We start from the raw sequence: 27,992 nt of genomic DNA on the forward strand, positions 1-27,992 counted from the left end.
TTCCTGACTTCTTAGTAGCAACTGGATTTAAGGATGTATCTGGCTGAAAACAGAACTGACATTTTCCTAGTTAACCAACATATTTTATGTGATGAAACTATTTCCTATTTTGTCTATAAAACGATCCTTAAATGTATTAGTGGCAAATAGAAAGACAGTAAGCTTTCTTATACATCATTATAATCCACTCCTAGCAGATAATGCTAATATTTTGGGGGGGGGGGGGGGGTTGGTCCATTTTAAAGTTGCAACTTTCTAACATGTAGAATGTGTTTTCTGAAACTGAAGTCATTAGGAGATGTCTGTTACTTCTGAGACAAATCTGAACGATACTGACCTAGTGACCATAGAGTTACAGAAACAGGAGTGTGGAAGGGAACCTGAAAGGTTTGCGAGTCCATTCCTTTTCCCAAGAACTGCTTTAGTTACGCTGTCTCTTATCTTTCTTAATATGTTTATTCAAGTGTTTTGTTTTTTAACTTCCATAGACAGGGATCCTCCCAGCTTCCCTCAGCAGTCAGCTTTCTATTTGTAATCAAGTTGAAATTAGATTAGTAATTAAATTATTAGATAGGTACTCTAATAGGCTTTAGATTACCCATCCCAATTACAGATCGATTTGCAGAAAATGAATTATTATTATATAAATCTGCCATATTTTGGTTGTATGGCTTTTTGGCATATGGGTTTCTTGTATGTTAAATTTCTACAAGTGAAATCACAGTCTTTTTCATTAGAAACTGTATTTTGCCATGGTTCTAAACATATGAACATTATATATTCAGGTCCCACAGATCAGAGTATTGCCTCTTTAATTTCTGCCAAAGATTCCCAGAAACATTCCAATTTTATCAAAATAGGGTAGCTGTCCTGAGGTTTCCCTCATGAGCAGTGTGTGTGGGGGGGAGATTATTATGAACTCTAGGCCTTGTGTTCTATGTCTGTCATATGAATGTGTCAGGTTTAATCTTTATTAATTCATCAGGGAATAAAGAAAACTAGATCTAATAAGATACTTCTATAATTGCTTCTTTTGGGATGTGATTTCTGAAAATTCATAACAAACTGAAGAGCCAGTAAGAAATTTATTTAGAAATAAGTTATTTAAAAACTATTGCAAAATTCAGAGAGAAAAAAAAAAGTGATCTATTGAAGGCTGCTAAATGCTCAGGTGCCCTCTCAGGCTTAAGAATTTCTTCACCTGGAGGCTGCAAGGGTATTGTGAGGAAGTATAACTGTGTGTTTCTCCTGTCCTTATGCTTTTTCCTGTATATCCAACACTGGCTAAAGTAACTTTTTGTGTTACTCACCATCGCTCTTGAATTTTTGCTGAGATTAAATCTCAGGGAAGGGAAAGATTGTTCGTATTGCATTAATATACTCACGTTTTGCAACTGGTTCATTTTTAACACAGGTCAACACACTAGAAAATAATGGTATTGCTGAACTGAAGGATAAGAGAGGAGTGAAGTGGTCTTCAAGAGCTGCTTTGATGCTGTGTTCTGCATGCAGTGTGCTATTAGAGTAGGTGTATAATTACCACTGTACAGGGAAAGAGGCTGTTTCTGAGGAGCAGAGAATATCGAAGTGGACACTCAGACAACTGGGAAAGATGTTCAGAAATGATGCTATGTACAAAAAGAAGGAAAAATAAGTGATGTGCCAGGTAGATCTCGTTGTATCTTTTTTCCTTTTCTGTATTTTTTTTTAAATTGTAAGAGTTTTTTTTTGTTTTAGAATGGGTTCCACTGACTTTTTCCCACCTTGCTTGGTGACACAGCTGTCCTCAATCACCCTGCCAGATGCCAATTGCCTTGTTCCATTGGAAGTAACAGAGTGTACTCTTAAGACAGCTGCCATCCAAGAGGTCTTTGAGATACAGGGTAGTTAGGGTGTGTTTCCTTCCTCACGCTAAAATGCTAGTTTTAGTATGCTTGGTAGCATCTCCTGTACCAAACAGTATGCCTTTGGGCAAGGGATAGAGGAAAACAAGCTTATGGCTTCAGAAACATCTCGTAAGAAATAGCTAGTCTGCAAGGCTGTGATTGAGAAATCAAAGCGTAGCACAATATACTGTTTCCAAGCAGTTGTTGCAAATTTGCAGATGCCTCAGATATCCCACTGTGGTGTTCAGATTCCCTGGCAAGAATTCAAAATTCTCTGTTAGTGACAGGAATGGCTTAATGTCGTGCGCAGTGAGGGTGTTAATCTAGCACATGGGTGTCCAACCTCATGGCTTGCCTGGGCACATGGAGTGAAGAGGAATGTAAAATATATCATATAGTCAATGTATGTAAGTAACAAAACTTTTTATTTTTTTTAATAAAACCTAAAAAGGAGCAACAAAAACGTGAAACTTGTAGGCTATTTGACCTTTTTTTCTGTGAAACTAATGCATCAGCCTGGTTCAATGGCAGTGGCTGCAATTCTTAGTGAGTTCTAAAGATGTTTGTCAGAGATTTTTGATGAAATTTTACTCTTCCTGTGCTTCATCCTTGAAAACAATTGTTCGCGGTGTATGTACTGCCTGAAAGTGATGACAGGAATAAGGTGTGATTGTGAAGTGAGGGATATCTTTCTCTGCTAAGACTGGTCTTATAAACTGATCGCATTTTTCTTTGAGTTGAATATCTCTATCCATTACAACTCTGTATGTTCTATATGAAAATTCACAGGTTGTGTATTTATGTTGATGGAAGATGAAGTCACAAATATATCAAAAATTGATGATTTTTTTGAAATCTTGAAGCCTGTTCTTAAACTCCTTTATCAAAATGGTAGGCAAGGTTGCATATTTTTTGTTGCTCACAGGACTGTGTTTAGCCAGTGTATCAAAATACATAAAATTATTCACCATAACTTGAGCTTGCCATAATATAAGTTCAAAACGTAGCGCAGATAAGTTGATTTTTACCTTGAAGACGTGTGTTTAACTCACTTCAATGAGCGGTCAAAATGACAAAAAATGCTACATCTGTGAGCTGTTTTTCCCTTTCATGTTCTGGCACAAATTTTCCTTTTGATTCCATAAATGACTTGCATTCATTTTGCAAATCATAAAATCTTTTTAGCATTTTACCCCAATTCAGCCACTTTACTTCAGAAAAGTAAATAACGTTCCCATAATTGGTATCCATATGTTTAAAGAACTGCTGGAATTGATGACAATTCAGTCCCTTGAACTTCATGAAATTAACGGCTTTGATGACAGTTTGCACGACATGATCAATTTTTAAAGCTTTAGCATGTAAACGTTCTTGATGTACAGTGCAGTGATGATTCATCAAATGTTTTTCCCAGCCGTCACCGGAGCACCACAGGCACACACACACACACATAGGTAGACTGAATTATTATTATCAGCAACCACTAGTTTTACCCACCAAATGCCACAAAAACATGGGATGTGTAATGCACATGGGTTTTGATTTGACTGAGTGTATGTGGCAGATACAAGAGGCAGAGTCAGTGCTGCACTGTGCCCTCTCCTCCACAACGTTCCACTGTCGCCTTCACAGTCCACACTCGAGCTGTGCACAACTGACTCGTGAAAAATATCACTAAAAATCACATAATAATGTTAAAAGTTTACGATCCTGTGGGGCTGCATTACTAGCTGTCCCAGGTCGCATGCTGCCCACAGGCCATGGGATCTAGCACAAAAATATGTCTATATATGATTAATTTTCTGCTGCTTTCTGTTGCCACACTGTGACCTGGCCAGGTCAGTCTGCTGGTGACTGCTTACCAAGAGCTGTGACCTCCTAGCTTCAGGTGCTGGGCTAAAGTCACTCATCTCTATGAGTTTACAGCACACCCTATGTGAGACAGCTGATGGCAGAAGCCGTTAGTGCTCCGAGGTTTGGGAAATGGTTGGGCAGCTGGAGCTGTCTGGGGTGCTGGGGCAACTGTTCTTGGGGGAATGGTGGGAGATGTGTGCATGTTCTACGCAGCCATGCTGCTGGGGAAGCCCTTGGAGTCTCCCTAAGCAGAATGGTGGGTTCGTCCTCATGCATGCCATTATCCTCATCAGTAAGACTGCCAGCTGTTTAGTGAATTTGGTTGCAGAGCTCTTGGGCATGGGTATTCTGTGGTTACCGAGCTGTGCAGAGGACTCTTTTAATTTATGCTGATAGTTTTATTTTTCCAGTATGTTGAGCTGATGCCTTCTCAGTACTTCTGCAGGAGCAAGAGTAGAAACTAAACATACACTTCATTACTTTGCTTATAAACTGTTTAAAATTCGTAGAGAGTTGGATATAACTTATGTCTAATAGATTAGTTTTTCTGGTCCGCTAAAGCTAAAATGGCCTAACATCAATCAGAGGCAGCTGGTGGTGGTGAGTTATTCTTCCAGTTCTGGAAAGGTCTGTGTTGGCAGAAAGCTGCACAGCTTACTTCATCTAATCCTGTGCTTCAGAGAGGAAAGAGGGGCCATTTCTTAGATGAGGAAGGGAAAGGAGTGCTTATTTTGATGAATGGTCCTTCGGAGTGCTAGCTTTGGTTTACGACAGTGTAATTCTGAATAACAGTGTCAGTACCATCTGATTTCCTCTCATCCTTTCTCCTGGGAATAGCATTGATATTCTGATACTTTATGATTTCCTTTTTACATTTGTTTTCTTCCTGTGAGGGTACTTTAAATTAGACATGATTGTTGTGATACAGCACTTTATCTTAAATCTCTCACTTTTTTTTTTCGAAGACTTGTTTGTAAGTATTAAAAAACTAATGTTCTTCAGAGTTTTGTTTTTTCCAACCTAATTGTAGGCATGTCCGAAGTAAAAGGAGGACCAGAGGTAACACTGGTCTGTTCCTTGATGAGGACGATCACCTCACAAATAGGGACACAAAGCAGAGAAATTTAATGCCTTCTTCACCTCTGTCTTCATCACCGATGACAGGCTCTTGGACCTTTGAATCCCTGAGTTGGAGAACTTTGATTGCAGTAACAGTGGATTCCCAGCCAGCCCCAAACTTGTGCAGGATTTGTGGCTCCAGCTGCATGTGTATAGGTATGGGGCACGATGGGATTCATCCCAGGGTACTCAAAGAGCTGACTGATGTCATTGTGGGACATCTCTCAATTATTTTTCGATGGTCTTGGCAATCTGTAGAAGTCCTACTCAACTGGAAGCTGGCAAACATTGTTACAGTTTTCAGGAAGGACAGGAAAGAATACCTTGGTCAAAACAGGCCTGTCAGTCTCACGTCAGTGCGTGACAAAATTATGGAGTTATTGTAAAATACCTGAAAGACAGTGCAGTCATGGGTTGCAGCCAACACAGGTTCACAAGGGTAAATTTCACGGATTTAATTTCCTTTTATGACGAGGTTACCCACCTGCTTGACCAAGGGAAGCCAGCTGATGTAATCTTTTTGGATTCCAGAAAAACTTTGGATATTTTTTCTCACAGTATTTTTTCTGGACAAAATGTCCCGCATGCAGCTAGACAAAAACATAATGCCATGGGTGAATAAAAATATTTTCTGAAGCAGGAGGGAGCTTTCAAAAAGGGAATCAAGTTGAATATTTCTGAGCTGATCAACTAAGCCTGGAATAATTGTGTTACGTCCTAACCATGGAAGATCAACATCAAGAAGGTTTCTTAGCCTGGGAGGTTCCATCATCCCCTGTGGGGCAGCAGCAGCCACCAGCTCCACCCCCTACTTCTCCAGTCTTTATTGAATATCCCATCTGTGGCTATTGCTTGTAGAACTGTTATCAGATTTCCCTCTAGGTACCGTTTCCCAACTCCTTTTAACGGAGCATTTAAACAAACCATGCTCCAGCTCCTTCCCCTTTTCTGTCACCTCTGCAGAAGCAGCATAAAAGCAGTCTTCCACTACCATTTCCCCTGGGCAAAATATCTGAGCCATCCAGGCTGCTTCCTTCTCTCTAATAGGCAGCACACCCAACACTGGTGAGGGCAGGTGACCCAGAGCTCTGGGGTGTTCCTCAGGGCTCTCAGGATGGTAGCTGAAGCTCCCAGGAAGGCAGTCACACAAAAAAAAGCCGGGATGCAGACAGTGAGGAAGGGATGGCAGATCACAAGCCAACAGGAGTCATGAGAAGAAGGCGAAGTCACAAAGGAGAGCACAAGGACAGCTGAATCCTTGGTCCCAGGGAAGACAGTGTGAATAGATGTCGCAGAGTTTTCTATTAAATTTTCATCTTTACTTTTCACAGGCTGGATTCCACTTCGTGCATACACTTGACAAGATACTGACATTTAATCTTATTCCCTTTCCCATTCATTCTGTCCCTGATTCCTCTAGTGCTGGTGGCCATCACCAGCGGAGGAGCAGGGAGCATCCAGGACACGAGTGCCATCGCAGAGGGCCTGCCTGCTGAGCGACAGAGAGCTGTGCACATTGCTGATGAGGAAAATGATCCTCCTGACTTCAGCACAGTGGGGGAAGTTTCTTGCTTCCTTCCCACAGGTTGTGGAGGGAACAGAAAACACCCATAGTTCAGAGGCTGTAGGGAAGACTGGAAACATTTATAATGTCTGGAGCCCGCTGTTTTGCAGGAAGACAACTAAATACATATTTAGCCTCCACACTGCAGATGGTAAGGCCAGAGTTAAACACAGCATAGGCTTTTTTTTACTGTGTACAGAGGCGTGGTCCTGTGAACAAAGTGATATGTGGCATCTTCTGAGACATAAAGGGGCACCCTAACACCACAAATGATCCATTCCCTGCTTGGAGAAGTGGTGCTTGTCCTTGTGTCCTTGCTGGTTCATGGATGGAGTTAAGGAATGTCTGAAAGTCATTATTTTTTCTAGTGAAGCCCATCATATTTAATAATTCACAATGGGTAAATCACCTGAACATCAGATACACATTGCACTGAGTTAATTTCTAATGCAGCCAATAGCTTCACTAGCACCAAGATCACTCAACAGTAAGCAAAGGGGTAGCAAATATTTCGCTAGCAAGATGCAGTGAAGACCAACAAAGCAACCACCAGCAGCTCCCTGTGAGAGAAGGCAGTGCAGATAGAGCTGCTCTTCTGTGGCTCTAAAAAATGAAATACGCTCATTTCTGGGACTTCCCTAGCAACTTTGCTCAGACTGCTCAGGTTTCCAGTCCATGCAGGCAACCTGAATCTGCTTGACTTGAGAGAAGACATACGAGGCGAGCTACCTGTGTCTCCAGATCACACCTTTCCTGAAGGTATGATTTACTCTGGTCACTCATGTTAGCTGGATCAGGCTGCATCAATAGGATTACAAATATTGGTACTAAAAATTAAATATATGAAATACACTTCTTCTTTCACATCAGTATTTTGTGGAGGCATTCAATTATAGAGATGACTTGAAAGTGTAGTTATGCAAGGAGGATGCTGGAGGCAGAAAGGATTTGCGTGAGCTTTTTATCTAATCTCTACTTCCAAGATAAATCTGGGCGAATGGCTACAACTTCTCTGTTTCTCAGTTCCCCAGCTGTTCACAATGGGCATCAGAAAATTTTCTATCCTATGAGAGCAACGAGGCAAAGTACAAGAAGAAAAAAACCTGCTGTTCCCCTTCTGGATATTACCAAAGGGGCAATGGCTTTTTTTGTGTGTGTAAGGAGCTCTCCAGATTGAGAGATTTTTAACTGATTTCTTCACATGTGGTTCCTAATGAACACAGATGGGGATGAGGATGAGGAATCTGTTAGTTTCCAAGCTCCCTGCTGAGGACAGATTGATAACAAAGGCAATAGGAAGCATTTCCTTGTGGAAAGAGCAGCAGTATCCCTCACACAAGGTCCCAAGGGCAGTAGAGACAAACTGCTGGAATAAATGTTTTTGCATTAGGACAGAAATCTGTGCAAAATCGCATCTTGGAATCCCTTTCAGACCTATCTTACCCAAGTATGTAGTGCCATTTAAATATGTTAACCTCTTGCTGACATAGAAGCCATGTAACAATTTCTTATCCTTCTGGACAAGAAAACAGGATCTATTTAATGATGCTGTTGTGTATTGATTGTGTGATATTTTAGCATTTGTTAAAACTCCCAGTGTCTGTACTCTAACGTCTTCCTCCTCGCCCCGCCAGCAACCAATATTAATAACCTTAATCAGTCTGAAGCTATTGATAGGCTATAAGACTCTGGAGAGCTCATGGTTTTGGTGAAATATTGAGGTAGATATGTTAAAACAAATGCTAGAAACTTTCCAGAAACAGAGCTATATTAATTATGAACAATTTTGTTTTAAACAGTGTTTACATAACGTTGAAGATTCTAAACAGTTTGAATTTAAAAATTAGGTAAAATCAATCCACGTGTCTTTCTCCATAAAGTAAAATTGCATATGAATGTGAAATTAATGGAAAAAATTTGCAGCATATTTGTGGATAATTACAGTAACTCAGAGGGCAACCCAGGAAAAACTATGTGACGGAAAGATACCCAGGAAAAGCCACATGACAGGGAGCTTACTCAATCCTGCCAATCTTGTCCTTGCCAAACAAGTTCCTTTCACATATGTGTGATTTTCTTTGCTTCCATGACAATAGTAAAGCAGGTGGAAAAGTACCTTATGTTTGGGTAGCTAAGCCAGGAGGAACCCAGTGCAACTGAATGTGGGCAACTGAATCACGCCCTAACTGTCCAGCAGCTTGAATCCAAAGTACAAAGCTGCAGCTCTGTACGTTTCATTGGTGTTTTATACATTGTATATGTATTCTTATTTTGCTGTCCTCATCTATGGAATGATCGTTGTGTTGTTTTCAGTTTATTGATAATCTAAGCATAGATGTTAAATCCAGCACCACGAGGCTTTTTGCTGTCTATCTATACCATACCTAGGCATTTTCTGAGCTGTGTGTTTCTTCCATAAAGTACCATAGCTGTCTTCCACGGGGCTTTGTTCCTCTTTTGATGGACTGTCAACCACCAAATTCTGCTTCTTAATTTAGCATCTAATTGCTTATTTCTTGTTCTGTAAATTTCCTTATGACTTCAGTTACATGACTATAGTGATTAGTGTTTATGTTCCTGAGGCTTGCATAGCAGTGTTTTAACACTGCACAAGGAGATGAACACATCCTACAACAGAGCAGGGACTGCACTCCGAGGATTTCTAGTTTCATCTCCTCAAGTCACGTAGAGCTTTGCTATGGGAGCCTCTCCAGAAATGAGGTCAGGACTAGTTCATTACAATTGTTCTGAGTAAATTTCACAGAAGAAATGCAGAAAAATGTTCATTTACAACATTATGTGACTTTCTCTGCACCAGGGAACACGGGAACTTCTCAGTAATGAACACTTATTACTGCCATGATCAGCTGTAATATTTGCATGATGAACAAAAATGTGTTGTGTTTGACTTGGCTGCCTTCAGCGTTTCTGTATTATTGACTGCATTTTTGTAAAATATTGGAGCGACTTCTACTAAATTTATCAGAACTCACACTAGAAATGAACTTCACCCTGCTAGCATCTGTTTCCAGATGTTTCCTCTCATTTGCCTTATTATCACCCATTCGGAAGGTTGTTCTTCCACTGAGCTGACTGCCTGCAGGTGCCAGTGCTGCATGGAGAGCACAGTTCTCGTAGCTCCAGCTGCTGCTGCTGTGGCAGGGCTGGGCCGCACACCATCAGTTATGAGCCCCAGCTCCAACCGCGCTACCTAAACTGGGCCCTGCCATTTCTCTCCTGACAACACCTCTCTGTATTTTCATGGACTCGGCCTCCACAGTGACAGCAACGGGTTTCACCTTGAGCAGCAGCAGCAGTGCTGCCATTTGTACTGATCTGGCTCGCACCTGCCAGAAGCTCACAGGACCTGGAAGTGCCCTGGCTCTGCTTCCTCCTCCTCAACCCTGCCTGGGGCTGGCAGCGCTGCACCTGTTTCTGGAGTTTGTCTCTGTGGCACCTGCGATATTTGTGAAGGCATCAGTACGCTGCAGGTGGGACAATGCGTGGACAAATCCCTTTCCTTGGAGCAAAGCACTTCTGTGAGTTTCAGTATTAAGGGTAATAGTAATCACGCAGCAGCTGGTTCCCATGGAAACCAAGAAGGGCCTCGCCACACACAGGAGAGGAGGTGGATGGCATGCTGGCTTGGGCAGTGGGCTGCCTGGCAGCAGCGCAAGATGTCCTTGTGGATGGACTAGCCCAGGGTGCTGCCACTTTCAAAACCCAGCCCGGAAACTGCTGGACTGCGGCAGCTGAAAGCCAGTGGGTCATCCTTTTACTGTCCCTGGTTGGTTTGCCATGGCCACTTCAGTATTTTTAGAGCAGACAACCGAAGCTACCCTGACCCACAGTGCAACCAAGTGGGATTTCTCAGGAGAGTGTAGGAAGCAGAGACGATCCAGCGGTGGTTGCACAGGTGAGTTTGCAGGCAGGCAGCCTGTAACTGCAGCTCCTGCTGGTACACATGCAGGTCACTTGTGCCAAGATCAGTTGCACGGTCATCTCAGGGCAATGCGACAGGCTAGTTATGGCCACATCCAGCTTTCTGCTCTGCCTCCCCATTAGCCTGTACGCTGCTCCATCTTCACGTACCCACACACTACTTGTTATTGCAATGCATTTAAAGGCTTCTAAGTGTTCCTGTGGCAGCAACCTGCATGCAATGGCTCTCCTTGCCCCTACCTCCCCATCACATCTTCCAGGCAGCTTTTCCTGCAGACAGGGAGGGGCACAACAGGAAGAAGAGAAAGGTCTCAAGATGCCTTCACCCCCTCCCACTCCAGCAGATGAGTGACCCACCAAAGCCATCTGTCATCCTGCTTTTAAGCCTCTTACTGCGTGTGGAAGCCGTAAGGCTGCCGAAGGGCAGAGGAGCTTATAGAGAACAACTGCAAAGGTGAGAGCATCTTCCAAGGCCTGGGAATGCTCCCCCAGGGTGAGCTGCCTTGGGTGACCTGCAGGCGTTTGGGTGCATGGCTGGACCTTGCTGATTTTTTTTAAATCTAGGAACAAGAACTGGAAGAAACACACACACATACACACAAAAATCAGTCTTCTTTTTATGGTTCTTCTTATCTTCCAATGCTATCCAGAGCAGAGAAACTGAAAATGCAGTTGATGGCACAGGATTTTGTTAGACCAGTATCTGGTTTGGTACTGGCATAAAGCTAGAAGGACAATGAAACAAGATAATGGAACAACTTTGCAGCCATTACAAACAGTAGGCACCAATTTGCATTTCAGGAACAGATTTTGGCAGCGCTTTATTGTTAAGCTGAATTTTGCTAGGCACAGCATGAACTTTCATTTCCACTTACTACAAAGTCCTAAATGATACCTATATAACAGTAAGTGGGTGTAGCAGAAATGCTAAGTCACAGCCGGAACCAGTGATTGAGCACCTGGTGGGAAGGCAGGGCCAACCCAGGGGAGCTCAGGTGCATGCAACACCCCTGAGTGACCGGAGGGGGTGGAGCCAGGATCCACCCATTCCCAGACCTCATTTAAGGGTTGGCAGTAGAGGCAAGGGTATCTCTTGCTAGAGATCCTTGCATACCTGAGGCCTTGTGAAGGTAGGCATATTCTTTCCTTTGTTCCTGTGCCCATGGCTGTTCCATTTGAGCGAGTCTTCACTTGCTGTAGTCTAGGATCTTGCTCCTTTGCTGTGCTTTCTATCGGATTACATTGGTTACAGCAGCTATGCAGCCTGTCAACATAAGAATAACATTGACTTTTGTATTTGAGCTGACTATGTTGTCATCAGCTCTTGCTAGTCCTTACTGCTCAAATCATACCGCTTAACACATGTGAATTGACTTGTTGGAAGCTGACATTTGGCCATGTGATGAGCTAGTGATTCTAACATAGGCCTGCTGTAAGAAATTTAAGCTGCTGAGTAAATTTTGGGGGGAAAAAAAGAGGGAAAAACTCCAGTACTCTTAGAAGTTCTCACTTTCAGGATGCTATTACTGTAGTAATGAATGAGTTGAAGTATAGAAGAAAAATAAACTGAACTGCAGCTATCTAAACACTCAGCAGCTCTTTCCAGGCAAAGAGCAACAAGCTATTGTGTGCTTGTGCGGGTAAAGCTTGGAGGAGGCAACATTTCCCGCAGGCAAATTAAGAATAGGGAAAGCAGAACAAAACCCATAAGCTTCAGAATCCTGGGCAGGAAGCACAAGGTATTTTCTGTTCAAGATGACCTGTGTTGTCACTAGGTGGTTTTAATTGGGCTTTATTCTTATTCTGGGAGGAAAGCCCTGGCTTTGCTTGAGAAAACACTAAGGACCATTCAGACCTGGGAAATGGGAAGGAAGCAGCCTAACCCACATTTACCGTCATGCTCGAGCAAAGCACTTATTGGGAACAGTCTCCCCCTCCCCTCTGGGAGTTGACCACATCCAGCTGCAGCCTTATAAGCCTTGCCTATGCCCCAGCTCAGCAGGGAGGTACCCGACACACATCATTTACCCTACGTATACCTTCTGGGTACTGAATGCCTTCTTGAAGTGGGTAAGCACTCTTGGCCATCATATGCCACAGGTGATTTTTGGAACGACAGCATAGAACAGCTTCTCACTCATCTACGTTTTCAAATTTTCTGCTTTTAAGAGATGACAGAAGTGAAATCTTGAAGAGTGTAGTGTAGGAAATCCAGAGGCAAAACAGATCTTCATATTTTCATCGTTAGTTCTAACAGAAGTACTCTGTTTCCTTTGTCGCTTTGTTTCAGTAAGTTCCTCACACTCCTCTGCAGCTGTCACAGTGATTTGGGTCAGCTGGACAAAGGAATGCACCCACACTTCAGCAGCTTTTCCAGCAGCTCCTGTCCAAGCTCCTCCTCTTCAGTAGCATTCATAGAGCTGCCAGGCCTAGCTCACAAAGCATAGCTAAACACAGAGCCCAGGTTCTTTGCTGGCTGTCAGTGATTTGTGGCTACTAGCTGAGCCCTCTGGGGCAGTACCCTGTGTTTGTTTAGTCTGCTGCAAAGCCAAGACTGCAGATCTGGGCTTCTGAGCTCATCCGTACGGCATGTAATACCTGCAACATAACCCAAGTGTACTCCAAGTGGCTGCATACCTCATGGTTGGTGGTTGACATGCAGAATACAAAAAATTTCAGAAACTAGCCTATTACTAGCTACTTTTAATTATGCTTCAAACAAACAAAACTGCCCAAATCAGAATACGGCCTATATACAGCTTAACTAACTATAGGAAAACTACTCAACTTTGACATAAGACATCATTCGAAAGGAGAGGTCAGCTCGCACAGCATTGATAGAAACAGTCTATGGGTACCAGGGGAATAAGAAAACACAGTCAACTGTCTTTTATAAAAAAGTATTTTTTAATAAACGGATGGATTTAAGATGCTAGACAACTCGTTGCCATGTACAGGTAACAAAAGTCAAAATTCTCTGAATTTTATACAAATACTATGTAGTACAGTAAACTTGAATACAAGTTTACAAAACAAAAATGCATCAGTGATTATTCAGCTTGTAACCAACTTCCAACAGTGAAAATTATCATGTATCAATAGTGATCAGAATTGCATTGCAAATTTTAGAAGTAATGCAAGTATATTTTTACCAAGCCACTCTGAAGTTTCTGGTGCACACTGACAGTACATTGGATTTTTTGGCTTGCTGAACAGAAAATGGCATTTAAATAAAACGACAGAGTTAAGGAATACACTCACTACGTATCAAAAGTACTACCTTACAGAAAACTAAACAAGAATGAGAAAGTAAACAGAGCAGAACCCTGAAGTAGCAAATTATTTTTCTACCCGTTTTGATGGAAAAGACTCCACAGGTGTCCAGCTTTCTCACAGCATTTTGGAGTGTTCTAGTCCTAGCACAGTGTGGTCATTAGTAGACTAAAGTAATCCCTGCTTGGCAGTAATGCTGGTGAAAGGTAACTTGCTCTATTGCTAACAAATAGGAGTAACCGCTGGCAGGGTGACTTCTTGCAGGCATCCAGCAGAGGCCAAGTTCACAGCACGTGACTGAAGTTACAGTACCCCTTGCTTTGATGCAATACCCAACAGCCTTCAGGGTTCAGGTGTCAGTTTCCTCACAGGACTTACAAACGGATGTATTTAAACCGAAAGTGGAGCGTAAGACAGTATTTTTTTATCTGTACAGCTACTGATAAAATGAACAGTTTTGTTACAAACTTTCCAGTCTGCTTTATAAAAAATATTCTTAGTTTTACTTCTAAATAAAAACTGTGCTGTGATCTGTCACTTTCTTGCATTGTACAAACTGTAGTTGTGTTAATGAAGGTGTAGAGATTTGTGACCTAGAGCTCTGGATATATTAGAAGCCTAAAAAGCTGGTTTTGGTACATAAGAGTTAGGTAGCAATGAAAATTGATTCTATTTATTTTTCCTAAAACCTAGGAAGAGCTACAGTACGTTGCTAGATCAGTGGCCTCAACCCTGAGCTGAAATAAAGGACCTGCCTTGGCCAAGAGAGTCACGTTACTACTACAGCTGCACAGGAGAGACGAAACGACCTGCCTATGGTCTGTCACCTTAGCTGTGAGTAGTGCGATACTTCATTCTGTAATGCTTGAGAGTTGACTGGAGACCACCGTGTTCATTTTCACAACAGGAAAAAATAAGCCAAAAAACCCACCTCAAATTCAGAGATTCAAGTGAAAAACAAAACAAAACGAGTCAGTATGTCCAACTTCTGGAGACCAAAGAAATATTGTGCTAGACTTGTCAGTCTTAAGCATTTCTCACTGGGTAGAAGAGATTATTAGAACACGTACCAAAGCACAGATAACGAGACCTCTACAACTATCCCACTCTTCTGAAAAAAGAGCGGCTCTTGATTTTTTCCCCAGTACTGAATATTAGTTTACCTTTCTGTCACTACGATGCATCACAGAAGATCGGTGAACGCTTCAAGGCTGTCTTCCAAAGGATTCAGCCCAACTGCCAGAAGAAAAACTTCTTGCTCTTTTCTAACGTTAATCAAGTTGGCCATTGTACAAGTTCTTACTAGAACATAACCTACTGCACCTTCCTGGAGGGTTCATGGCACTGACTACCCATGGCCTGGAGAACACACAGCATTAAGCATTCTTGCCTTCTAGGAGGATCTTTTTCCCGTTTTGAACAACAGAAACAGTAGAGCCAGTATTTCACTGAATGAAAAAATTAAACTGAGGAACAGATCAAAAATAAAGCTTGTAAAAATTATTTATGCTTCTAGTAATGCACACTTCTTAGAGCTGATCGGTTTACAGATGTTGTTTCCTTACAGTTTAAGGCAGCAAGTCTTACAACATACACAAGCTCACCTCCCTCATGTTTGTGCTACTGTATCCTTATGCGCACAACAGAACCTCACTAATTCACACTAATGACTGGAAGAACCGTTAATTCTCTTGGTAAGTGAACAAGAATAAGGCATTCCATTATATATTCTGATCACTAATTATAATTTAGCTTTAATTATAATCTACCAGCAAACATACTTCTGTGTTTTAGAAAATAGCATCTCTTACCTTCAGACATAATTACGTGCGCAGATTAGCGGGTTCTGCTGTGTAAACACGCAGGTGCATAAGCAATTTTCAGGTTTTTCTTCATTACATCTGACAAGAAAGTTAATGCCACAGATAGAAACTGTGGGAAAATAAATTAAGATTTCTCTATAATTTGTGCAGATACGCACCACCAGGTGGTAATATATAGGTTAAAAAAAAAACAAAAACAAAACCCATTCATGTTTACAAACTTAAATGATGCAAAAATCAGCAGCAGGAAGCAAGGCCATTCCCCAACCATAAATGGCTTGTATTATGCTATTCAAACTACAAGAAATAATGATGAAATAATAATAAAATTAAAAAAAAATACAAGTACTAACTTTGTATATACAAGTTTTAAATCAAATAAAGCAAACAGCGAAAAAATAGTTGATGGTTTTGAGAGGCAATAATCACGTGTCTAAATCCCGGTTGAAGTAGACTGTAAGTATGGACAGAAGATGCTATGCAAACCACATGGCTGAATTAAAAAAAAAAAAAAAAAACATTAGGGATCAATGTGCAGTGTAATGAGATAGAAATTTCCCTTCATATGTGCAAAAATCCTCAGCTTCACGAATGTAGAGGTCATACTTCAATAACAGATCTTACACAAAAATCAGTCTCCCTACATCCTGGAATCTGTTTACATCAGCCACTTTGAGTGTACAGTACCCTGTTCACGTGGATAGTATTCAGCAGTTTCTAGCATTTCTCAGAAATTTAAATTTCACCTGCCTTAAATCTTGAAAACAAAGGGGAGAGTTCATAGCCAGGGCTTCATACCGCTGCCTTTGAGTCACACCAGTAAAACTCACGTTCTCTCTTCTTCCACGGTGGCAGGAGTCCTTACAGGACTTGTAAACAGCAGTACACAATACTGTAAACAAATAATTTAAGTTCTACTTTTTACAAGATGTTAACTCAGGTCTAGCAAACAGGTGAAAATGAAAAGGGTGGCTTCACACAAAATCCTTCCCTTTTCTCCCAGCAATTCTTTTCGCTACTTAAATAATCCTGAGCTGAAACAGGGGCTAATGAGAGCCATTTTTGCATATAAAAACAATGTTCTGGAGTCAGCTCTCGCGTTCTGTCAGAAAGTCGATTGCTGGAGAGATTAAAATGAAGTATTTCAAACCACTTAGTACTTTGGAGGAGGACTTATAATTTGGTGTGGCGTCCAGTCCTAGACCCAGATGCTGAGCTTGCCAAGGAAGCCGATGCTGCTGCATCCTCAGCTTCCTCCAGCTCATCCTGTAGCTCCTGGCTGACACTAGACTGGAGGGCTGCAGGAGTCAGCCATTCCTTGGGCAGACAGCTCTGGAGAAATGGTATACAAGAGCTGAAGTAGGCAAGACGATTCACCCATCGTGGAATCTCTTTTCCACACAGAATCTAGAAGAAAAGGGGAAAAGAAAGGAGTAACTCGTATTATAGATCGAACGGTAATAGAGCTCTGTTACTGTAAAGAATCAGCAAAAGCTGCTGCAGCCTGACTATTTCTGTATCACAAACATCAATCAAGCGGCACTCAAGTTAGCTGCATGAAGACAATTTCCTCCATCAGTAAAAGCAGCATCCCAATTTGCAGACACTTTTCTCCACTGCAAGTTTGACATGTGGTTATACTCCATTTTTTATTTAAAAAATCATAATTATTGTTAGAGTCCTGATAAGCCCAACCACCTCACTTTGTGAGCGATTTATTTAAAAGGCAAATAAATGAATTAAGGTATATTTCATATTCACAAACAATTCCTCAGAAACAGCAATTGAAGGCGAGCGTTCACTATGACAAAAACACCCAGAAATGAAGCAGTCAAAAAGACAGCGTCGATGCTACAGTTACATGGAGTTATGCATACAGCTGGGGATATTTACTGTGATGGCCTCTGATGCCTTTGGACAAGAGATGCGTATCTTACAGCACACGGGCTGTAAGTTCACTAGAACAAGAGAGGCTATATACAATGCAAACCTGGTTTTAATGCCTAAAAAACACATAAAGCTGCATTAAATGGTCATTTTTACTGTACATCAGTCATTAAATAAACATAACTGAGGAGTGGCCTATTTTAACTGCATCCATGTTCGCTTCTAGTATTACTTATTCCAGTGCAAATGTGGAGAAAAATCATAGCTAGAGCACTACTCTGCTGTAACTGAGGAGCATTTTACTTGTAATTATATCCCTAGTTTTTAGCCAACTTCAACACTAAATAGGAGGAGTTAAAACAGAAACAACATGAGCACGCAGTTCACGAGTGTGGCAAATGCCTGGTCATATTGGCCAGATTTCATTTCAGCTTTGTCAGTATGTCACCCAACTTACTCCTACTAGCACCGCACACGAATCATCATCTCAAAATTTTCCATCACCACTGGAAATCAGACATGATGGCACGCTCACTGTATAGCATGTGCTTTGTCTAAGTATTCTGAATAAAGAGCAACAGAGTTTTATGGAAATTTGTTGCGGAAACCACAGCCAGTTCGTGTTTGGAAGACTTCAGTGAGCATTAGAATAAATTCTGATGAGCACAGGTCGGCAACTAGTAGTAAAAGCGCAACTGTCTTTCCCTTCTTTGTCCTGGGTTACCTGCTCCTGACTGTTTCTCTCGTGCTGGCAAACTGGTAAGGTTAAAATAGAGGTGAGAGGGAAATGCAAAGCCCATTCAATTCCACAGTCAGATATTCTGCATGACCTCACAGGTACCTACATAACCAGGACACAGGCGCTGGCAGAGGGACAACTTACTTGACAAAAGCCTCTCAAACAGAAGCTTAACATCATCTGTGAAACTTCAATGCCTCTGTTATTCTTTAGAAAGTACTTTCAGTGCAAGGGCACTGTGTAATGGAAATTACATCTGGTTCTGTCTCCCACAGTGGTCTCTGAAGTGTCTGGAAAGATTCTGGTACCCTGTTAATACTTGCTTTACAGGGTCTCTCAGTTAGGAATACCACCTTCTGGAACACAAAGTGCATGCAACAACATTCAGCATTTTTGGCAGCATAATCTTGCATTTTTGACCCAAGAACACACACAAAAATATCCAAAGAAATGGTAACACTGACCCAAGGTAACAGAGATAAGATGCTGGAAATCATGCCAAACAACCCGAAGGACAGGAAGGAGATGACGCTCTGTAGCCACCTGAGACGCACCCTTCTATAGACCCTGATGTTTGTTTACCTCAGATAAAGCTGAAGAAAAGTGATTGCAGTTTTTGTGCATCAGGTGATAAGCATTTCCTTTGAATTCTTTTCCAAGCTCTTCTACTATTTTTTCTATATCATCTTCCATAAAGTCAGTGCTGCCTAGAACCACAGCCTCTCTAGAAAGAGAAACAGAGATTAGGACGATCAGGCTTCCATAAAATAAGTGGTTAACTGTTTTCACATTGATTTTCAAAAATCACCCCACTGTGGGTGGTGAGATCTTTCTGCCCACCCAGAAGGACAGACTTCTTTCTATTCCATTTTACAGCACTACTTTCATCTTATGAGATTACTTCCTTGCTGACTGTACACCTGTAGTCCACTTATGTTCTCTGCAGCTTAACTCATACAAGTGCAGGCTGCAATTTTCTCTTCCTCTCCAAACAACGCTGTTTGTAAGAGACAGCCGGGAACAGGTAGGAGTTTGTAACGCAGGAAAGGCTGGAGGCAGTCTCACTGAGAAAGCAGAATGGAGACACTGGGCAGCCTTGAAAAGCAACAGTTTTCAATTTCTCACTAGCTTGGAAAAGTTACCCCCTTGTAGATATGGTATGAATAACAAAAAGCTAGCTACACGTCCACACAATCTATACATTTTTAAGGAATTTAATAATAAGCTAAAAATAATACTCTTTGCTGTACGCACTTTTCATGGTCTCAACATCTCTTTCCATTTTTCAAAGGAAAGAAAACACTATTTTCTCAGAGTCAGAAATCCTAGTGTGTCATTTAACGTATCTATCCATGCGAGAAACTGTCTTTTTCACATATTCTCTCAAAAACAAGAAAAGAGATATTTTTCTTACTTAAATTTAAACGTCTCTCCTAGCTCAGAAGCATTTCCTGGAGAAATTTCAAATATTCCAGAAAAAGGGTATGGATGACCACCATAGGCAAATTCTGAAAAAGAAAGCTCAGATTTAACAAAAACGGCATCAAGTGACAGTAAGAACAACAGACCTCACTGACTGCTAGATCAATTCCAGGGATCTTCCAGTCAATGAGAACGTCACGAGCACCTAAAGCTAGAAATCGGATACCACATTTACACATGGGTAACAAAAGCAAGGAGCTGGCAATGAATCGTTTTGTTGATTAGCAGTCAACCTCCGCAAAAACTGACAAGAAACTTCCTACATCAGCACGCAGGTTTAATTCATAAGTATATAATTGTTTTCATTGTGTAAGTGAAGGTTTAGAAGTTAAACTGTAAATTCTACCAATGTGTTTGACATGTGTTGATCTCCAAAAATCCACTTACATATTTTTAGGTTAGAGATTCAAAGTATCGCATCCTCAAAGGTCTGAAGATGTGCCGCAGCTGTACATGTGGCAACCAGTATTAGCCTCATACCTTTCTGAATCTCTTGCTACGCAACAATTAACTATCCCAAGCCCTTCTCTAACAGAAAAATAAACCAGGGCATGGATCTGAAATCTGTGCATGACATCTGCTGGTGTCAGCACTCAGAATTCATGGAGATAGCGTGCTTTAACTTCCTTCTGTGTCTGTGAGATAACACAACATGCCACTCCCAGGGTATAACAAAAACCTTTACGCTTGCCTTCACGCTTGCTTCCCTAAAAACTCGCACTAAGCCATCCAAGTCTAGCATTCAGTTTTGTGGATAATCTTTTTTACAGTAGGTTAATAAATGAAGTGTGAAGTACTTTGAAAAATGCAAGTCATTGTTCCAGCAGGGGAATGATCTCTAACATGAGAAAGCTGTTATGACCTGACAGGAAGGGAGACACGTGTGTCTGGCACAGCCCAAGAACCGGGTTTCAGGCACAACACTATTAACAAATCAGGTCTTTCTGGTTTGGATTAAATGACATTTTAATAAGTTTTTAACAATAAGCATCACATTTCATCAGTTCGCCATTGCAAACCCAGTCGCGATGCTACTACAGCCGCCGAAACACCTCCAGCCTAAGATTCTTGGCACAGCGTTGTCTTTGGATCACATGCCACCACCTTTGCTGCTCCCACTCACCTCCAAACACATCCCAGTAAAAAAAAGAAAATCTCAAGGAGGCTTGTTTATGTATTTGTTTTTAAACAAGCTACTTATAGCAACGCTTCCCCCTCCCAGGCTGGTTTTCCTGTGAGGTGTGAAGACCTCAGACCCAAGCCCGTGCACACACTCAGAAATGCCCATTTTGGCAGCAGCAGGAACTGAAAGAGGCCTAAAACAGCTCAGGAAGCTGCGTCCCACAGTACAACCCATTTAGCAAATTCAGAATGTGCTGCTCTATTTATTTGAGATGTATCTTTTCAAAATAAACAGCGGGCATGATCTACTTTTTAAATAAACTCTATAGTCTCTACAGTTAAAAATTAACTCCTTGCACGAGGGCTGGCAGAACATGGATGAAATGATCTCACTGTGTTTATATGAAGCATTCAGCAGGTGTTCCAAAACCTGAGCTAAATACTGCTATTTCTAGGGAAATAGGCTGTATACTCTTATGTAGTTGCACACACAGCTTTACACAAGAATGCAAGATGACTCCAATTTACTGACACCCACGTGTTCTTTTTTTTCCAGAGGCAGAGGAGAACTTTGAAAGGAAACTGATAAACAGGTTTCAGGAGCCAGACTTCCCTCGCTACCTGACATGCATTTGTTTGTTTGTTTTAGTAACACTGCTAGAACAAAGGGCAAATTACGTACGTACCTCGGCCATACACCTCTATACCCGAATGGAATACTCCAATTCCAAGGGAAGAAGTATACTCGTTCATCCAATACTAAAAGGAAAGAAGAACAAAAACCACTCCAGTTAGTTTCCAATACGGATTTGTCTTCAGATAGCAGACTGACAAATAGTCGTCCTTCCATATCAAAAGCATAAAAGTCAACCAAATAAAACTGCACAACCTTTTCTTTAATGGGGACAGAGCATGCCATTAACTATACATGGTCAATTAATTCCATTAGGTTTTCCTCCGTGTCATAGTGCTGCCAGCCAGCGCCCGTCAACCAAGGAGCCCATACTTGGGAGAAATCCACTTTTTAAATTATTTTTAATCTAGGAGCAAGTCAGAACTTTAAAGTTTTCCACCAGTAGAGTACATACTAGAATCAACTGCAATAATTTCGCAAGAGCATATTGTTGGGTTTTTTTTGAAAGAACACTAAAATGTAGGACTATTACACATGGACCCTAGTTGTCATTTATGTAGACCACACCTTTGCTTAACACCAGATGATCACAAGACGCTCAAGAGATATTTAAGATGGAAGGAAATTAGCTTGTATTTTGCCTTTGAACACTACATTGCTGGTCACCACACAACAGTCTGAACCCTTGTTTGGCTCCTGATAAATCTGACTCGATTTATCAGATGTCCTTTGCATACCTCCGGTATACGTTTCCAATCTATCACTGCTGATCACTTCAGTGGTAACAAACATAGCTGCGTTTCAAAATTACCACTTCCTGGGATCTTTCGGTACTATTGCCCCCCACCCCCTGAAGAGGGGGGAAAAGAAATTTAAGAAAAAACCCTTTCCTCAGTGCTTTCTGTTTTCTTTTTCAAAAGCAGCAGCGGTGAGTGCCTACGAGGAGCTAACAATTACCCTCAGCACCATAAAGGCACACGGAGTTTGGAAAAAGGGAGCTCTCAAAATGACCGTCTGTCCTTGGCTACATCACCGCTTTCATAATATCACTCTCTGAGGAGCAATTTGAAGGAGAATCTCCAAGAAAGGGTAAAGAAAAATAAAAATTCTCAGGTGTGTCCTTATAACTGAAATGGACTAGCAAGAAAAACCTCTCAAAAAGACATGACGATCACAATCCTGTCAGCTTCTCCAGCAGTGGGATCCTCCCTCCCACGGCATCCACTCCCAAAGCACACAGCTGGGGGCTGCAGGGCAGGCTGCAAGGAGCCAGCTCAGTGGGGACGTGGGCTGGGGAAGTACCCTCAGCAAATTATTTATTTAGTAAATGGGAAGAAAAGAAAAAAAAAGCTATCTTATTCACACAAACTGTTGCCATAATACGTGCTTTCCGATATGAAGTCACTATTAAAACAGCATAACTGATGGTAAAAATGTGAAAGGGTACAGGTGTCACAATGTTAAGTGCACTAGCTGGAGTTAGTATATAATTACAGACATTTTAGTTGACCTGGCATTTAACAAACATTTCTGAAAGCCATTTTTCTCCCAATAAGAATGATTCGCTAGACTTTGGAGTGAGAAGCTGCTCATGAAAATCAAAGTTAAATGGCAAAAAGAGTAGTTCAGGCCAAATGTTACAACATTTCTGGCATCATAAATGGATGCGTTTGGCTTTTACAGTCATCCTTATTCTAAGCATCACCACTCCTAGAGTAAGCGGTGCCCCAAATTCAGCCACTAGCAGTCACCAAACACTGCTGGCAAGCACAGGACGTGGTGATTATCTGCATAACCAGACACTGAGGATTTGATGAGCTCTTCTTCAGACATGCCAGCTGGGGGAATTCTTATCAACAGGAGTTAACAGCAGACAGATTTTGCTCTTTCCAGGTATTTAACACCAAGCGTCATTGAGATCTGTGGATACATTTTGCTTAAGACTGAACTTCACAGGTGGGCCCTGACGGCTGGCTTTGTTAATCCATCACTGCATTAGCTAGTGGGATGTGGAAGACTGTACTACATCATCACCTCAACCTCTTTTGGTTAACAAATTGTTTCCTTCTCTCTCCCCAGAAAAGAGCAAGCACTGTATCTAATCCAACTTCTCAGATCAAGTACATCCAGAACCGTACGGGGCTAGATCTACTCAGTGTAGAGAAACAGAACAAGGAGAAGAGAAGAACAGAGAGGCAAAGTGAAAGTTAAAACTACCCAACTACATGGGTAAAAAATAGATGCTGTTCACTGAAGTGAAATTGAAACTGGAAAATGCAAGAGCTTCTTAAATGTAAACCTACCTCTGAAGCTCACTTTCTACACTTATTCACTTCATCATTTCAGAATAGTTTTGTGTTTATACGTACAATCAAAACAATAGGAATATTCAACATAAAGTTTGTCAGCACAGGAAAAAAGTACGCTTGCCTAATGAGAATGGTTGTCCACGTCTACGTAACCTCAAACAGATCTAGACAGGGTCCTCAGAGCTCTGGTCCTCGCCAGGACACCCACTGTGGCTGAAAATTCTGCATCTGGCCTCTGAGTTCCAAATAACACACATGTCAGATCTGCTCCCTGACAAGGGGACACAAGTTACACAAGATATCCCATTAGCACTGCAAGTAATAAAACTAGCAGGAAGAAACTCCGCTCCTACAACTTGTGAAGCTTAATGCAGGATGCGGGGGCACAACAGAGAGGTGGTCACCAAGCTGCCTCACGGAGCCACACAGAAACAGGGGGATGCGATGGAGAGCTGCTGCAATGCACTGTTCAGCAAGTCCCGTGTTACTCGGGTGGGCAGTCCTTACTGCTGGTAGCACAGAAGTACGTGGATGGGGCTTACCTGACTACAGAAACCGAGCAGTGGCAGCAGATTAAACGCACGTCAGAAGCTTGAAAGGAGTGCCAAAAGCACCTCGTTTTGTATTTCCAGTAAGAACAGAGTAGGTGAACTGAAGACAAAAGAATTTCAGTAAGGCGGAATTACTTACCCCCTAGGGACAGTAATTATATCTAATTATTACTTAATCTGGATCAGTTATTGGAAGGTTGGTGGCACTCTCCCATTGAACAAAATGCCTTATCTCGGTGAAGAAAGGAATGCAGAACAAATACAGCTTAAAGTACACTGAATTTGGCCACAGCTGAAAAGATTACATACAGCTTACAAAATAAAGATCGTAATAGATTAAATGACATACACGTAGCTGGCTGCTTCAGTAATACTCTCTAAGTTCTGGAAACCCAAACTGAACTCAAAAGCTACATTCGCGCTTCCATTGCACAAAACCAGACTCCCTTCGTTTAGCCTTGTCTGAATTTTACCGTAGAAGAACGTCTAAAGAGCACAGCCCCACATCCTCAATATTTTGCAGCAAGTCATTGTGTGAAACAGGGATTCATGTTTAATGCAACTATCAAAACAAAAATATTAGGGAAGTACATTTCTATGTGCATAATAAAGTCATGTCACTGCAATGACAGAAACACTAATCCCACTGCTTCCATAGTACCCTCATTACATTCTTCAGAGCTCTCATTTTTGACGTGGGAAAATAGGATGCTAATTGGGGCAAAAAAATCCTATACTCCTAGAGACAGCCGTTTGTGATCATGAAGATATGAAGTACTCCAGCTCAAAGCACAGTCTATTGGTCTTCACACAGCCCTTTCAATGATCAGAAAGCATTTCTGAAGGCATGAACTACAGCACATAAACATGCCCTTAAATTTCTTTCCCTTCGTAAAGTTACCATACAAGACAGTAAACTTTCAGCTGCAACACGTGGCTCCCTCGTCACCCCTTGGTGTGACCCCAGGTTTTCTCCTTATCAAATGATGAGGAAAACAGAGGTGTATATGCTACAAAGCAAACCGACTTGGTCCTGTACAGATTCAAACAGCAGCGATACCCTGCAGTCCCTGAGTGGAAGGGGCTGTTCTGGAGATGGAGCTACAGGCTGATACCAAGCTGTCTGCACAGTCTTTGTAGTTATAGTAATGTTAACTCCGTTAAAGGGACAAATAGTGCTCTCTCATTGCCCCCTACACCTCCCCTAAAAAAAGAACAGGCCGAAAAAAACCCACACCCACCAAATAAAGAACTCCTGCCCCACAAAAGCCTGAATACCTGAACACCTCAAACCACACCCAGTGATGTGAAACGTCAGAAGCTAGAAGCAAATCTGTGAGTGCCTCAGTACACAACCAGGGGCACCCTATGAATAAACAACCCCAAAACAGCTGCACTCAGACCCTTCCAATTCCCCCTCCATGCCGCTGCTTTCAGAGGGCTCTCAGTGCGGTAACACACTGCCCATGAAAGTGAGGCCTTAGTGAGGCCCCTGCTTCAAGCAAGAATAAAACAAACTGAGCGAGCATTTAGAGAGAAAGTTCAAGGCCGCACACTGATGGCGTCCATCAGATACCATGGGAACCTCAGCTTTTCTTCCCCATTTAAAAGAAATCTGCTTCTCTAGCAGTCAAGTAACACAGATGTGATTATAAAACAGCCATAGCTGAGGTGGGATAAAGAAACGCTCCAGTTAGCGGTCTCAGCTTGTGATATGTAGGACTTGTGGTGATGTACAGCTTCAGTAGATACCACAGCTGCAAATCAGCGCACAACAAGCACCCCGACATGACCAAACATCCACAAGCAGCTTTGCTAGCTTGCTTATTTTGGAGAACGAGCTCTTTCCACAGGCGGTGAGCCTACAGACTCTCCTTCTCCTTGACACAGAGGCCCAGCTACCAAGTCCTGGCACATCCCAAGGGAAAGCACGGAGCAGGTTCTGTAAGCACAGCCCTCCTGCTGCTGCCCCCGGCCCCTCGCAGCCTTCCCAGGACGGTTCTCACAGCCAAGGTTGCTGCGTCTCCCACGTCAGAGGCGTGCCATGCCTTTGACTTCATGGGTAATTACTTGCGTAACAGCCTTGGAACTAAAGCCCTGCTTCCTCCACTGTACAAGTATTTATAACTAATGCACAAAAAACAGCTCTTTTTTAGACCACAAGAGCTTCTTCCATGCATGTTTTTCACTTGCAGCCTAAAGAAGTCAGGCATATCACATCCTCCCCACTTGGGTCTACCATAACACAACACGCTGACTACGCCTCACAGGCCCCGTGTGCGTGCTTGCGCAGGTGAGCAAGGCCCCGCTCCTGTGCCTCTCTCAGCAGGTCACAGCAAACAGACTGCTCCTGTCCCAGTTAATGCCCCACGCTCCACACAGAATCACTGAATCACAGAATTAGCTAGGCTAGAAAAGACCTACAAGATCATCCAGTCCAACTATCCACCTACCACCAGGAGAAGCAAACCCAACGCAGAAGTAATAGGTTGCACTCACTGGCAACAGAACCCAGGCACGGGGAGAGGGGGAGGTGGAAGGGAATCCTTTGACAGGGACACTGCCTTCTTTCCCTCTGATGGGGATGGCAACAATCAGACGCATCATTTTAATTCCAAGCAAGACAGCTCCCTATCAACTGCTAAACACTCAAGCGCCTAAGCACAAGTACTTCCAAGCAAGATGATGCACTTCTCTGCCAGCAGTGACATCTACGCTGTGCTCCTCCACCCTCCTACAGCACCAGAAGTTCACTTTGATGCTGGTGGCGGTCCAAGGGGAGCCTGTCCCACATGATTCCTGATGCTACCGTGAAGCTTCCCTGCCCCTCGCCATCAGGCCCAGTGGCGCTCAGAGGACAACCAGTGGCACTCGTTCTAGTTTCCAGCGATTGAAGCGCATTAAGGGATAATATTTCCCTAATATTACTTATCCCGTGGCTGCACCACGCAGGTGCTTCCGCCTCATTTGTTACCATGGCACCTGAGCAGCTTCCAGCTGCACGCAGGGCAATGCAACAGCTGCTGGTGGTGTCACCCAGCCATCACACGGGAGGGCAAGGTGAGCTCATAGCATCGCAGATCAGGATGAGGCAATTCCTTTATTCCTGCCAAGTTTCGGCCATACCAGAGCTGTTCCAAAATACTGACGCAGCGCCCTGAAACTTTTATCATTCCAAAGATGGTGGTTATCCCCAGCCCGCGCGCTGCGCAGCGACCCGTGTGGAGCAGGGACCTCCTGAAGGACGAGGAGGCACTCTTCACAGAAATTCACGCTTCGCTCCCACTGCAGCTACGGCAGGGAGAGGGAGGAGGAGAAGAGCCCCTCTGCAGGTTGCAGACCCTACATTGAGCCCCGCGACCCAGCCACACGCCAAACTTTCACCGCGGAGCACAAGCGACGTGTCACCCCCGCACAGAGAGCCCCGCACCGACGCGGATCGGAGGGAGGGAAGGAGGGAGGAAAGGAGAAAAGGACGGAAGGAGGGAGGGAAAGTTCCCGGCACCGCAGGACGCTCCCGCCGGGCCCCGAACGCCGGACCGGGGCCGCGCCGCCCCCAGGGCCCCCTCCCGTCCCCGGCCCCAGCCCTCCGCGCCCGCCGAGAGGCCCCGGCCCGCGGGCGCTCACCATGTCGTACACGTTGAGGATCACCAGCTGGTTCGCCATCGCCGGCGGCCCGCGGGCGCCCCGAGCCCGCTGGCTGCTCCCGTGGGGCGGCGCGGCTCAGGCCGGCGGCGGGGCGGTGGGCACCCCCGGGGGCCGCTTCCTCCTCGTCCCGCCTGTTGCTGCGGGGCGGGGGGGGGCGGC

The 27,992-nt window shown here is 43.1% G+C and overlaps 1 protein-coding gene and 2 long non-coding RNA genes across 5 annotated transcripts; 2 read left to right on the plus strand and 1 right to left on the minus strand.

Moving 5' to 3' along the window:
• Window positions 253-14,457, plus strand: LOC110396850. Of its 2 annotated transcripts, none has more exons than XR_002437299.1 (2): window positions 253-10,339; window positions 14,332-14,457. It is a non-coding gene; the product is annotated as an uncharacterized LOC110396850 (long non-coding RNA). The 2 variants fall into 2 exon arrangements; XR_002437300.1 differs by lacking the exon at window positions 253-10,339 and adding an exon at window positions 10,354-11,495.
• On the minus strand, window positions 13,250-27,990 carry DESI2 (desumoylating isopeptidase 2). 2 transcript variants are annotated; one of them, XM_021392722.1, is made up of 5 exons: window positions 27,813-27,990; window positions 21,378-21,450; window positions 19,502-19,595; window positions 18,670-18,811; window positions 13,250-16,868 (listed from the first exon to the last, which is right to left on the minus strand). In XM_021392722.1, the coding sequence occupies exons 1-5, from the start codon at window positions 27,849-27,851 to the stop codon at window positions 16,635-16,637; spliced, it is 582 nt and encodes a 193-aa protein (XP_021248397.1). In that variant the 5' UTR covers window positions 27,852-27,990; the 3' UTR covers window positions 13,250-16,634. The 2 variants fall into 2 exon arrangements, with proteins under 2 accessions (XP_021248397.1, XP_021248398.1); XM_021392723.1 differs by lacking the exon at window positions 27,813-27,990 and adding an exon at window positions 24,177-25,378.
• On the plus strand, window positions 15,198-24,170 carry LOC110396853. Its single transcript, XR_002437312.1, has 3 exons — window positions 15,198-15,332; window positions 21,248-21,369; window positions 22,249-24,170. It is a non-coding gene; the product is annotated as an uncharacterized LOC110396853 (long non-coding RNA).

The sequence above is a fragment of the Numida meleagris genome, chromosome 3 (assembly GCF_002078875.1).
Source record: "Numida meleagris isolate 19003 breed g44 Domestic line chromosome 3, NumMel1.0, whole genome shotgun sequence".
Lineage (NCBI taxonomy): Eukaryota > Metazoa > Chordata > Aves > Galliformes > Numididae > Numida > Numida meleagris.